Raw genomic sequence first — 13,035 nt, 5'->3', positions numbered from 1 at the left:
TGATCCGGTGTTTGTCAAGTCGGACCCTCCGGCGGACTCTGTGATAGTAGCAGCAGCGAGGAAGACTCACGCAGTATCGGCATCTTCCTCTGTCCCTCCTGACAAAGAGAGAAGATCTCAGGACTCATGGGGTCGCAAAGCTTGTACGTCAGCATCCCTGAAGGTCTCCAGCGCGGCGGTGCTCCTGGGCCGTTACGATAGGGCCCTCTGGGACCCTTTGGACCGTTTTAAAGCCAAGCTTCCAAAGGAGGACCAAAAAGACTTCGAAATTATCACGGAGGGATCTCTGGTGGCTAATCAGTCAATCAGCACGGCAGCGGATGGGGCATTACTGGCAGCTCATTCGTACGCGCATGGGGTGTGCGCCAGAAGATCGTCCTGGTTGAAACTGACCGGGCTGAAGCCAGATGCTCAACAGAGAATATTAAACCTCACATTCTCTGGCTCTTCTCTGTTCGGCACGCATGCGGATGAGGAAATGACCCGCATGAAAACTGAGCTGGACACTCTCAAGGCGGTTGGGCTAGAGAAGAAGAAAGAGTTTCGACGCCGCTACAGACCCAACCAACGCAAAGGGCCTCAAAAGAGGGTTCAAACCCCTCAGTGGACCCAGAGCAAAGCGCAGGGAAGATCGCAGTTTCGAGGAGGAAAGGCCAGCAGTGGTAGAGGAGGCCACCAGCAGCAGTCCTCTACCACAGCGAAGGCAGGCGGAAAGTCATGAACAGTGGCTTCCTCTGCCGCCGTTGCCCACTCCAGTGGAAGGAAGTGCTTCACAACATCTGGCAGAGTGGGTCAGCATCACAAAAGATCGCTGGGTGCTGAATATACTGCGCAATGGATATGCGCTACGTTTCCGTGCGCTCCCAAAAGACATTCCACCAAAACAGTCCAGTCATCATCAATTAGTGAGTGCTTGCAATGTTCAACACTCCGTCCATCATTTCCTTTGGTTTTGCTTTGTTCGCCATAAGTTGGCAGGGTATGCTCAGACGTGAGTCCCTTGCTCACTTTGCCACTGGATTCAAGCAAGCCTGGCTGAAGACGGCTGAAATGCCAGAAACCGGTCCTAGGAAGCTTGTTTCCGGTCCAGGGAAGACATGGCTTGGCAGTTCGGGCTGGACTGTTCCCATGAGGCACAGGGTCAGACTGATTTGCATATGGCCATGTCTGAACTGGGGTGGCAGAGTGGGCTAAAGAACGGTGGTGGATTAAACCCAGATCAGTTGACTGGGGGTGCTTGCAATGTTCAACACTCCGTCCATCATTTCCTTTGGTTTTGCTTAAAGGCACGGTGTCAGTTTATTGCTATGCAGCTACAGGTTAGCTTTTCAGTCTTGTTAGACTGGGTATTTGCAATGCAGCCTGGGAGCTTACTATGCTTTCAGTGGTTTATGAGAATTTCTACTGTATACTGAGCATTAAAACAGTTTCTAAACATTTTTTTATGGTTGTTTCTCCTGTTTCTAATGCAGGTTTTATATGTCTAGTGGAAATTCCTTACAGCATGTTTCAGCTCTGAGGTTGGTTAGGCTACAATTGCTTGTTTTTATATATATATATGGATATATATATGGATATTTATATGTGGGACACATATAATATAGTGTTTCCGGGGTCCCGCGCATGGGCGGGAATATTCTAATGCTTATGACTTTGATGAGGATACCCCTGGAAGAGAACTAGGATTACAGGTAAGTAACTAATCCTTATCCCCCCCTTATCCAATGACCATGATAATTGGGCCATAAAAGCACATTATAATAACTCCCTATCATCGTATCATCATATAGCATGTAGGTAATCGCGAAAATCCAGTTGCAGGGGCTCTAAAATCGGGAGCAGGAGGTTGAGCAGCCATTATTTCTCTCCAAACTCTACATTTCAGCTTGTGACTTCATATGTTAAAAAATCCAAAGTCTATGGTTCATCACATTCAAGGTACGGATGCCCATGATATAAGAATCTTGGCAAACGTTCCACATTTGACACAGTTGATCTTCTTCAGGGGTGCCCAACATAAGGCCCATCCATACCTGATTTTCAGCATACAAGAGAATGTTTTATATCCGTTTCATGTTCTCACTGAATTAAAACTGTTTTTTACCTGGATAGACTGAAACCCTGATTTGGATCTAGGACTCCTGCCCTTCTTGGAACAATCCTGCTCTATTTGACGAGGTTTTAGAAACTGTGTTTTTATTCTGCTGCTCTTCAGAGTTGGGTAGAGTTGTCTACTCTTTCATAATTGGGGAGAGACATCTATCTTTTAGGCATAGTATCAAGTAAGGAAGTTGATATTCTACAGATACAGATTTTAACATTGACTGTCCATTCTTTGTTGTTCACTGTAAGGTGTCTGAATAAAATAATGCTATTATATGCACCTCACTCACCCTCATTTCTGTTAGTTTGTCTCTCTTATCTAATTCCTCAAATAACCCCTCCTTTCTTAATCCTCTTATGTCATTAGTATTTCAGTCCATGAACTGATTTCCTCCCTTGATCCTTTTACAGATGCCCAGTGTAGCTGGGTGTTGAAATATATTTCGGTCCTATGTCAAAAGGGGAAACCATAAGAAGCAGTAGGCCATACTGCAATTTAAAATCTTCTTACTCTCACAAAAAACAATTTCCCACAGTCCAATCTCCTTTTACCCTCCCAAATCTTTTAGTTGCCCATTCATTCTTCCATAATGCACATCAGTCCATTTCCTTTTATTTTCATCTCTTTTTTGGTCCCTTGCATTCTGAATATGGCTTTTTCTCCCCTCGCCACACCCTTTCCCTCAATCATATCTTGTTTCCGTGCTATGATCGTAATTCTGTAAATGGTGGTAGAGTACAGCTATTTGAATGTCTACATTTGATCATATTGCATTCTATAACACTACTCTGTATCTCTTGAACCATTTGGAATTTTCTTTTTGCACTTCTTAGCTTTGAAAACTAACACACAAAATGTTCACAAAAAATGAATAATGGTATTATCTGGAATATAGCAGTAGAGGCACCAATGAACGTAAGTGTAAAATTCAGAGTTTTGGATGAAAAAGTGGCCCCAATTATAAACTAGAAAGCTAAGTGGCCCGTGTTTGCAAATTGGGACAGTTTTGAGCCTATTAAGAAACTTTGCATAAGTGTTTTGCAAGTGATGTAAGACTATGCCTATGACTAAGTGATGCCTACTGCAGGCAATTTTTGTTTTAATATTGGGGCAATCGACAGTAAAACCCAGCCCAGCAGACCATAAAAAAGGCCCACACATCGTCAACATAATGGTCCACACACTGACCCATCGAGCACTGCCGGATTACTCTATAGTCAAGTCCGACTCTGTGGACTAATGTAGGAAGATGCAGCACAACCTTCCACTTCACTGTTGTCTCTGGGGGTGGGAAGCATGGGGGACAGCTGATAGGGTTAGTGCCTTAGCTCTGTTTGTCCTGATCCTCCCATTCCCGGTCCACCCTACACAGCTGCTGAATGCGCCAGGAGGAGGCACAGAAAAACACACTGCATCTTTACACACAAATTCATTTGTCCAAATACCATTTGCTGCAAAGCAGTGTTTGCTTACATTTTTTTGTCTGGTATCGTATGTATTAGTGTATATATTATAATTTCCCATGGTCGGCCTTTCTCTTAAAAAAAGGTGCATCCTGTTTATGTCGACCGACTTCACAATATGTCCACATGTTTTCTGTGTAGTACTCACAGGAAGGACAAAGACACTCAAGTCAAAGCGTAATTATTTATTGTGACTAACAATTGTTCAGAGAAATAAGTCCTACACGATTCAGACATTTTTGGTTTTGGTCACGGTTAGTTATCAGTCCATCACACTGTCTTACTCTAGTGAGCGAGTCACGTGATCACTTGTCTATTCCACTAGTGTATCGCTAAGCATTTTGGGATCCAAAGTCCCTTCCCTTTTTATTCACCCACACTGTTAATGCATCCACCAGTCATCTTTTCCTGTTTTTTTAACACATTTGTTTTATCGTGGTTGGTACACACTTTTGTGATCCTCAATTTTTACTTAACAAGCCCGTACGTGATCATGCACTTCATTCCTTTTCTATGTCCTTTCAGTGCAACCACAATTTGCAGCCTGCCCAGTTTATAAATTATTTTTACACTTCGGTTTATTGCATGATTTAGGGCTTGTATCATTCTGGATGTTGATGTTTTAAATCTTGATTTCTGTGTTTATTGTAATTATTGCTCCACCTGTTCAACTCCTCCGGTGGGCATTTCATATAATTTCCTTCATTGTGGTTGCTTTCTATTCTCATTCTTGCCTTTCAAAATCAGGCCATCTGGTTGCCTTCATCCTAGTTTAGCCGTTTTGGGGCCATTGACCCAATATTCAAGGTATACCACAATTCCAATTTTCTTAGGGCCAATTCCCTTTCACCACCTCATTTTTCTCAATCATGTCACCCTCAAATACTCTCAATTTCCTCCAGTCACAGTCATGTTAATGTTGAAAGTGTTATTCCACTTGGTAACTCCCCTCTTTGTTTGTTATTGCTTTTGTGGGTCCCAGTATTGTCTTTTTTAATTAACACATTGTGCTACCATTGTAGATGATCACATGGATAGTTAACGATATACAGTACATAATTGCTCGTGTATGTTATTCTTTTGTTGATAGTTCTCATAGTGCCATTCCTTATTTTTAACTTTGGTTGTGTAAGTAATTTGACATATTTTGTACTGATTGCTTTTATAAAAACCTGTTTTAAAATGTAACCATCTTGCTTAATTCATTTTCTTAAAATGTCTATACCAAGGCATCCTTCATGCTCGTTTCCTCATATATTTTATTACTGGAAGGTTCTCTAAGATTCTGTCCAGAGTTGGATCACTTTTCAGTAGTCTCAAATTTTTCTTTGTCCGTTTCATTTTGGACTATTGCTTAATCAGTGGAAATATCATGCTTATTTTGTGTTTGCATTACTGCTGTCATCTATTTTTTTTTTATATCAGCAGCCTTTCTTATCCGTGTTGCAGCTTTTTCAACGCTTTTCTGTATTTTGATTTTCGAGTATATCCATTTCAAAAATCTCATCTTGGTTTAATTATTCCTTTTCTGAAAATCTTTCTTTTTGTTGCGCATATACTTTTAATTCTAAGGAATTTACCACAAGGAATACGGTTAACAGAGATTGCCGGTGCAAACTTTTTGACACGTAAGATACTGTATGTCGATGACCGTTTGCTAGGTAGGGTGTTTGAATTTTGCATTCTTTAATCAAAATTTCTGTCTTAAAAAGTTATTTTTTGATTTCTGATTCATAAGTGAATTTCAGATTCAGGTTATTTTTATGGTATTATAGAAATTCTTTTTTTGTTCCATCGCAAATAATCAGTAAATCATTGTGTGTGTGACCTGTGTAAGTGGCCTCAGCACTTTTATCTGTGGCTTAACGTGTGCCCCCTTTAAATGATTCTCTATAGACACCACTGATTCACCTAATAGGCTGATTTATATAAGCATGCACAAGAGCCTGTCACTCCATATTGGAGTGAAGTGAGCCCTTTCTGTGAAGCTTCCAATGGTAAATAAAGCACCCAATCACACACTACTAAAATCTGTTAATTTGTAAATTCATTAAAAATACTACAAACAGTTCAATAAGACCCTAAAACAATTGGAAAAACGTAAAAAAAAAAAAATGTAAAGGCCAGCTTGCAGGTAGCAAGAAATCCTATTTAGCTCAACTACTGATGATGTTTCATATTATAACTATAATAAAGAGCATAAAGTCCGAAGAAAGTGATTTGCAAAAGGGTGTATGTACTCTGTGATCAAAAACATGAGCCATTGGAGTTTAAGGTGTGGTTGCTGGAAGCCAGACCCTTACCTATCGGTAACAGTGGCTTCAGACTTCATGGCATTCGAATAGCCATGTAAAAAGTAATTCTGAAGTTTTGGAATCGTGCACTATTCGCACTTTGTGTATGAGCATTATGTATATTAATAATATTAGCCTCTCGGGTGCAAAAGAAAAGTAAAAAATGAGACCTCATTAGGTTTAGGTGTGTGCTTAGTTCAACAGATAACACATGAACTTAGTGTGCTGTCACAAAGGACTTGAAAAACAGTGTTAACAAAGAATACTAGGTGGTGTTAGAATGGACCATTACTTGATATGGGTTACACTAAGGATCCTGACTGTTGATCATTGCTCCCGAACTCATCGGTCTGATTTCTCCTTTTACCTTGGTGGAAGAGAATTTCCACTCAGCGGAATATCCAGGACCACAATGGCACAGTGTAGTGGAAACAGATTTGCCAAGGAACAACACGTTTATGTACAACTCATCTCTCTATAAGCAGATCTGCAATGGTGTAACACGCATTTGAAACCCTATATTTCAGCACCATCTGGCATTTTAGTACATCACCCTTGGCCCTTTTCACCACATTTTTGGCCTGCCTTGCAGTGTTAGCTGAGTTTTGAGAATTTAGATTTCCACATTGTTCTACTGCTGATCTGGGATCGTATACTGTGGTATTAGGTGCCTCTACTGATATTTTTATTTTTGTATCTCTTGTAGATGCTGTAATGATGGGATCTGTGTTTGGCCGCAGTACTGCGTTGACCCAGCAGACGTCGCAGCTAAACACACCTCAGGATGCTTCCTGCACGCACATACTGGTGTTTCCAACCTCATCCACTGTCCAGGTGGCACCCGCAACCTACCCCAATGAGGGTGAGTTTGAGCTCAACACCAGTGCATTTTTAGTCCACAGTTAATTGCTAGCATAACCGTGTTTATGGAACTGGAATTGTGACCTAGTCTTGGTGACTGCCGGGAGAGCAAAAGCAGCAGCATCTAAATAAAAGCCACCTAACAGTTGAGTACTGGAGCACCAGCCTGTAACTAGTAATCCAAGCAGATTGGGTCAAATGCCAAGGATAGCCTGTTAGAAGCTTGTGACTAGTCAGGTGTCATCTAGCAGAGGATTTAAAAGTTAAAGATGGTCAGTCTGCCTATACAGCAGGGGGATGTTACTAGCTTAGGAATCTAGCATACAAATGTAGTGACCCCATCCAAGAGCAGGTAGACTGTAAATTAGGACAAAGGGATTGCTGCAGATATTTTATGGCTACTGAAGCAAAGTGACCTTCAAGGAAATCATTTTGGTGTTGTGTGAGGTTCTGGTCTGGGTCTTGTGCATGTAAACTTTGATTAGGGGTGAATGTTGAAAGACCTAGATGAGTACAAGAGTACAAGAAAGAAGATAACTCAGCCATTGTATCCCTCTTCCAGTTAAACCTAGCGAGCGGTAGTATTTAGCTGTAAATTAGGGAGTCTGCCACAAGTTCAGTGGTAGTGGTGTGACCAAATTATCAGTGGGGTAAGAAGGCAGTAAGTAATAAGTAATATCCATGTTTAAGATAAGCAAATGATATGATTGTACCAATGCACAGGTAGAATCGTATCGCACATCAACAATACCCTACTAGCCGTAGGCACTGAACGTGTCTGGCGAACACATAAGTAGAGTATTCAGCCATGCAGCAGCACGTATCTGTACAAAGTGAGTATGGGTTTGGTGCCAGATAGCTCAGTTTTGTATTTTGGTGTTGTGCAAGTACAGCTTTGTAACTGATCATAAACATAACTGTGAAAAAAGCTGACTGTACACCATTGTAAATCTAATCGGTAACTTTCTCTTTATCTAATCAGAACAGTCTTTGAAAGGTATCTTCTCAGATATGGAGTGCAGTAGCTGAACCAGAGGATTTAGATCATCTTCACTCTTTCATATATGTACATGAAAAACAAAGGATGAGTGAAATACCTAGTAGATACTTAGCCTTTTATTGGTTTTGGACAAGTTAAATCTGTGCCCACTCTCTAGCTAGCCCCCTTAGTGCTCAACGACAAAGTGTTTGTATTGAACCTTATTTACCTCCTGTTTCTCAATGCTAGTTGACGCTTGGGTAGTATTGGGTTGATTTTGATCTATGTATGTGGAGGATTTCCTAAGAATTTTGACAAATTTTGGTGGTGTAGGCTGTTTGATTTTGTCTCTCAGTGATCTTCAACATTTTTGACCACACTATCTTTCAGGACTGCATTCCCAACACAGGGCATAGTGGGTCAAAGCCAACCAATATGATACAAGTATTGTGGCTTTCACCTACATTTTAGATACCTGATTGTGACGTGCTGAGTTATCATGGGACCTCAAAATAGATTTTATAGTAGTTTTACTGTTATAGTTTACACAAAGGTTTTAGGATATTACACTATAGCCTTTGGGTTCATTTCAGTCTTTACCATTTGATAAAGAGATTTTCTAGCACTTCATGTGCCTCCAGCTATTGGGTTTAGGGGCGTTAGGGGAGTGTAGGGTAGTAGCTGTTTACCCCTGTGGTCACTACGCTCCCTATAGGACCTGTGGGAAGTGGGCATAACCATGTTCCAGGGTTCCTAATTCTGCCATCACAATGATGACACTCTGAACTTTCTGATTCACTTCAGGTAGCCCACCTTAGTGGTAGAACTAGCCTGAAGGTGAACACACCTTTCTAACTGCTAATTTTCCTACCTGTCAAGATGCCAAATGGGTCCTGGTCGGATTGGGTGGAGGGGGTGGTGTCCCTCCCCGGGATGTCAGATTTGCATACCAAAGGCAGCAGGCTCTTTGAAGCCCCCTGCCTTGCATTTCTAATTTGCAAGTCTTCCTGTAGGAGGGGGTTTAAACACCCTCTTCCCAAGCAGGCTTTATTTCTGACCTCCGGAGAGCAAAGACTCGCACCCCTGGGGGTCAGAAACTCGTCTGTGGTGGCAGGCTGGCTAGGACCAGTCAATCAGCACACTAGTAGTAGGTAGGTATTCAGGGGGCATCTCTGAGGAGCACTCTGGGTGCATGTATTAATAAATCCATTACTGGAATCAGTGTGGGCTTATTAATATGAGAAGTTTGATACCAAATATCTTTGGTTTCAGTGAAGCTATCTCGTTTTTGACAAGTTCCCAAAACATGTACTTAAAATGGGTTTCCTGATCACTTGTACAGGCAGCATGTGGACTGACCAGCACAGGGACATATCTGCTCATGCAGATATGTCCTCACATGCAGTATGGTTCACCCTACCTTAGGGCTGTAAGACCTGCTGTAAGGGTGACTTACCTAGGCATTATGTAGTGTATGTGGGCATGGCACACAGGGGTGTGTGCCGTGTCGTTTCTTCACTTTCGTCTGCACCAAGACACGCGGCCTGCAATGGCAGTCTTCCTGTGTTTAGTGAGGGGCCCCTTAGTGTGGCACAATTCATGTTGCAACCCTTAGGGACATTCTTTAGTCCCCATTGCCCAGGTACCAGGGGTACGGTTTACCAGGGACTTGCAGGGGGTGTTGAAGGTATTACCATTTGGAGCACAATTGCACAGTTTAGGGAACGAGATCTGGCACTTGGGACCTGATTAGCAGGAACCCATTGCACTTCCAGTCAGAAATGCACTGAACACTAGGCAAAAAGTGGGGGTGACCATGTTAAAAACGGGCACTTCTTACACTGCGCTAAAGGAACTACTGTACTGCCTTGCTGTGCTGAACTACTGCCTTCTTGCTTGAGGAACAAGACCTGGACCTGCAACCCATCTTGAAACCAGGTCCCTAGAGTGACTCAAAGGGCTAGTCTGCTGGCCTCCTGATCTGAGCCTCTGGGAAATAACAGGCTCCCCAACAGCTCCTAGACCCCTCTTCAACGAATTCCTGACCCCCAAGAGGTGCCTCTCGGGTCCTGTACCTTTGGTGCGGCTTTTGAGCTCTTAAATTCAAGCTGTGGGCTCTTGGCGAGTGCGAAATGGCCCGCTTTTTACTGGAACGCCCCGCTCCCACTGAAAATTAAGACGAACTGCCACTGCCAATGTGAAGTACCAGCCCGCCCATGATGCCCAGTCTGCTTCTCGTGCCATGCCGACCACCACCAGCAATGCTCTCCTTGCTCCTGGAGATTTTCTTCAACATAAACAGGACTCTTGGCACAAAACTTGTGAAAGTAAACATTCAGTGGGACTGAACTGGGACTGTATTCAACCGGCGCTCCAGCGCGGTCTGCTTTTGAGACGGTCCACGGTGCTGGTATGGGAGACTAGGCCTTCAACTGGATCTGCTCCTTCCTCACCGGTAGAACACAACAGGTTAGAACACCCACCGTACCCCTCGAAACCGACCGAGTTCAGCTGTGGAGTACCCCAGGCCTCCTCCCTCAGCCCCAGCCTCTTCAACGTCTACATGGCCCACCTCGCAGCCATCGTTGGGAACCACAGGCTCAACATCTTCTGACACCCAGCTGATCCTCTCCCTCACCAAAGAACCCACTGTCGCCAACAACAACTTCCACAAAGGAATGAAACCGTCACCACCTGGATGAAGGACAGCTTCCTGAAGCTCAACTCAGACAAGACATCCTAGAAGCCTCCCCTGTCTGCTTGGAACGACTCCTGGTGCCCCTCTGCTCTAGGACGTCCCCCTACCCCCACGAACCACCCACAAATCCTTGGACTCCTCGCTCACAATGGACCACCAGATAAACACCGCCTCCTCAGCCTGCTTCAATATACTCCCCCAGCTTCGAAAGACCTTCAGATGGATCCCCACAGAATCCAGGAAGACAGTCACCCTTGCCCTCTTCAGCAGCAGACTAGACTACAGCAATGCAACGTCTGGAATATTGCAGCATGACTAATCCTCAACATTGCCTGTTGCAGCCACATCACTCAACACCTCTGCGACCTCCACTGGCTCCCAGTTGACTGATGAATAACCTTTAAACTCCTCACCCACTCATACAAGGCCCTTCACAACACCGAACCCGCATACCTAAATCACTGCCTCACATTCCACGTACCCAACAGACGCCTACACTCCGCCCAGATTTCCTTGGCTACTATCCCATGAATCTGCAGGACCAGAACTGGAGGAATGTCCTTTTCAGAACTCGCCTGACGCAAATCAGGAAGGACCTGAAAACCTGGCTCTTCTGTTTCTTGAGCATCAGTGTCCTCCTTGGTGCTATACTTAAAGTGAGGTCCTCTTAGACCCTTCTGCATTCTACAACTGTGCCAACGACATCTTCCAGTGTGGTGCAAGTTCAGGTGCTGGTGCCACTTTTACTACGCTTGTATTCAGGGTCTTGTGAAACCTAGAAGTTTGTTTAAGAACACTGGCCACAGCAAATTTTCAGAGTTATTATTCACTCGCATGACTTCGACATCACCTGCGGAAATGGCATGTTCTTTTTCAGAAAAACAGCCCTTTGATGTAATTCAAGAGCACTGCAGGTCGTAGTGGATGGCTATTTACTTGAGTGCATGACCCCTACTTATCCAAATGAGTTCTTTTGAAGTTCTGCCATGCTGAAAGTAGACGCCAGTCGTTACCTGCTCTGGGGAAAGTGGCGTCCTCTTCTGACCCATTCTTGCTATAAGCTGATTTTGTCAAGGACCTATTTGTAGAGATTTTGGAAAAATCTGCCTCTACTCAGCCTTTTGGTGCTAAGCATGTTAAAGCCTGCCTTCGGGTTTCACCGCTTTTACTTTGATTCCTCTCAGTAGATTGTATCTGTGGCAAGCAGCCATTTTTAAAGGGCAGGCTAATGCTTCTCCTTAACTCTTTCATAGAGGAAGTGTAAGGAAATGAATTCAAAAGTTTTTTTTTCTTAATCTCTTACCCGTCTGTAGTTTAGCTACATACTTGAAGTCTTGTAAACATTCAGCTTGGTATCTCCAGATCGGCAAAACCCAGTTGAACACATTTCGAATTGCAGAACTTAGTACACAAATGAATCTGCTTGCCACCATCCAACTTACAACACTACAAAAAATTAAATGTTAAGCATTGCAGCAATTCAACAGAATGCTTGCATTTGTTCACTTTAACATGTTAATATAAATCGTCTGTGTGATTATTCTAAACAGTTATGCATATAGGTTTGTGCAAGGTCACCTCTCGTAACAACCTTTTGGCCATTAGCATGGACACTATTGACTATTGGGTTGAGACCGGATCATGCGTGGAGCGACCACTCAGTCGCAGGTGCAAGGTCAAATAGTGTAGTGTGACTACAGCGTAAATGCTTCTGCCCAAGCGAGGTTACTGAGTGTCATGGCACTGACGTTTGTGTTAGCTAAATATTAGATGCTAGAGTGACTACACCTCATCCTCCTCCTCCCATCTTCCCACCCCCCATGGCCATACACAGGACAAAAATCACCAACTGAGCCCTTTAAAACTCATCTGCCGTTTGCATAGATCTGTTGCTATATAATCATGTGTTGAAATTCATATTTTATATAATCATGTGTTGAAATTCATATTTACAAAATTCATCTAATTCCATTGTGGTTGCTCGAGGGCCTTTACGTGAATTTATAATTGCTCTTGAAATGTATATAGCTTAGAATCCATTGAAGTTGTTTTGTTGATTTATTGGATTTATTGCTATTAAGCCTTTAAATGCTATGTATATATGTTGAAGGTGAAGCTCCTCATGTTGTTTTGGGCTTTATAAATTAGTGTTCGCGAAGTAATCCTGCATGTACAAAACACAGATCAGTTAATCGTTTAATCTTGAAAGAGAAACTTAAAACCATGTGTATTTTTTATGAGCACTTACGGGGATGTGCAATAGTTCTCTGTTTACTAGTACCCAACACACATCTGTAAATGTGTTTGCACTGCAATAGTCTTTTTGTAATAAGCTTATCTTGTGAACCTATGGTAATAAGCCTGACTCTTACAAGACACTCCTTCTCTGGGCATCCAGGCACTCGTGTTGTTCGGGACTTATTTTTGGGATGCTGTATCTTATGGGATATCTTCGCTTTAGTTAGGTATGTAGAGAGAAGTAAAAGTTGGAGGTCATTCTAAAAGTTATTGATGCCATTTTGTTGTCTACTCTGGCAAAATATGTTCCCTTCTTAAAGTACCAAGACTTGTATAATGCGTTTGAAGGACACAGCATAAAGAGATTTTGGACAGCGTGTGTACTAAATTAAGCATCC

The 13,035-nt window shown here is 42.9% G+C and overlaps 1 protein-coding gene across 2 annotated transcripts in view; it reads left to right on the top strand.

The window, feature by feature from the left end:
• Nucleotides 1-13,035, top strand: part of MED13L (mediator complex subunit 13L) — a 964,037-nt gene that overhangs the window by 897,534 nt on the left and 53,468 nt on the right. For both annotated transcript variants that reach the window (XM_085634904.1, XM_085634903.1), the window contains exon 27: nucleotides 6,568-6,723. In XM_085634904.1, coding sequence (XP_085491030.1) covers nucleotides 6,568-6,723 — 156 coding nt within the window. The remainder of the gene's footprint in view (nucleotides 1-6,567; nucleotides 6,724-13,035) is intronic.

This window comes from Triturus cristatus, chromosome 11, assembly GCF_964204655.1.
Source record: "Triturus cristatus chromosome 11, aTriCri1.1, whole genome shotgun sequence".
Lineage (NCBI taxonomy): Eukaryota > Metazoa > Chordata > Amphibia > Caudata > Salamandridae > Triturus > Triturus cristatus.
The sequence above is the reverse complement of the archived record's forward strand: the minus strand, read 5'-3'. Positions and strand labels throughout refer to the sequence as shown.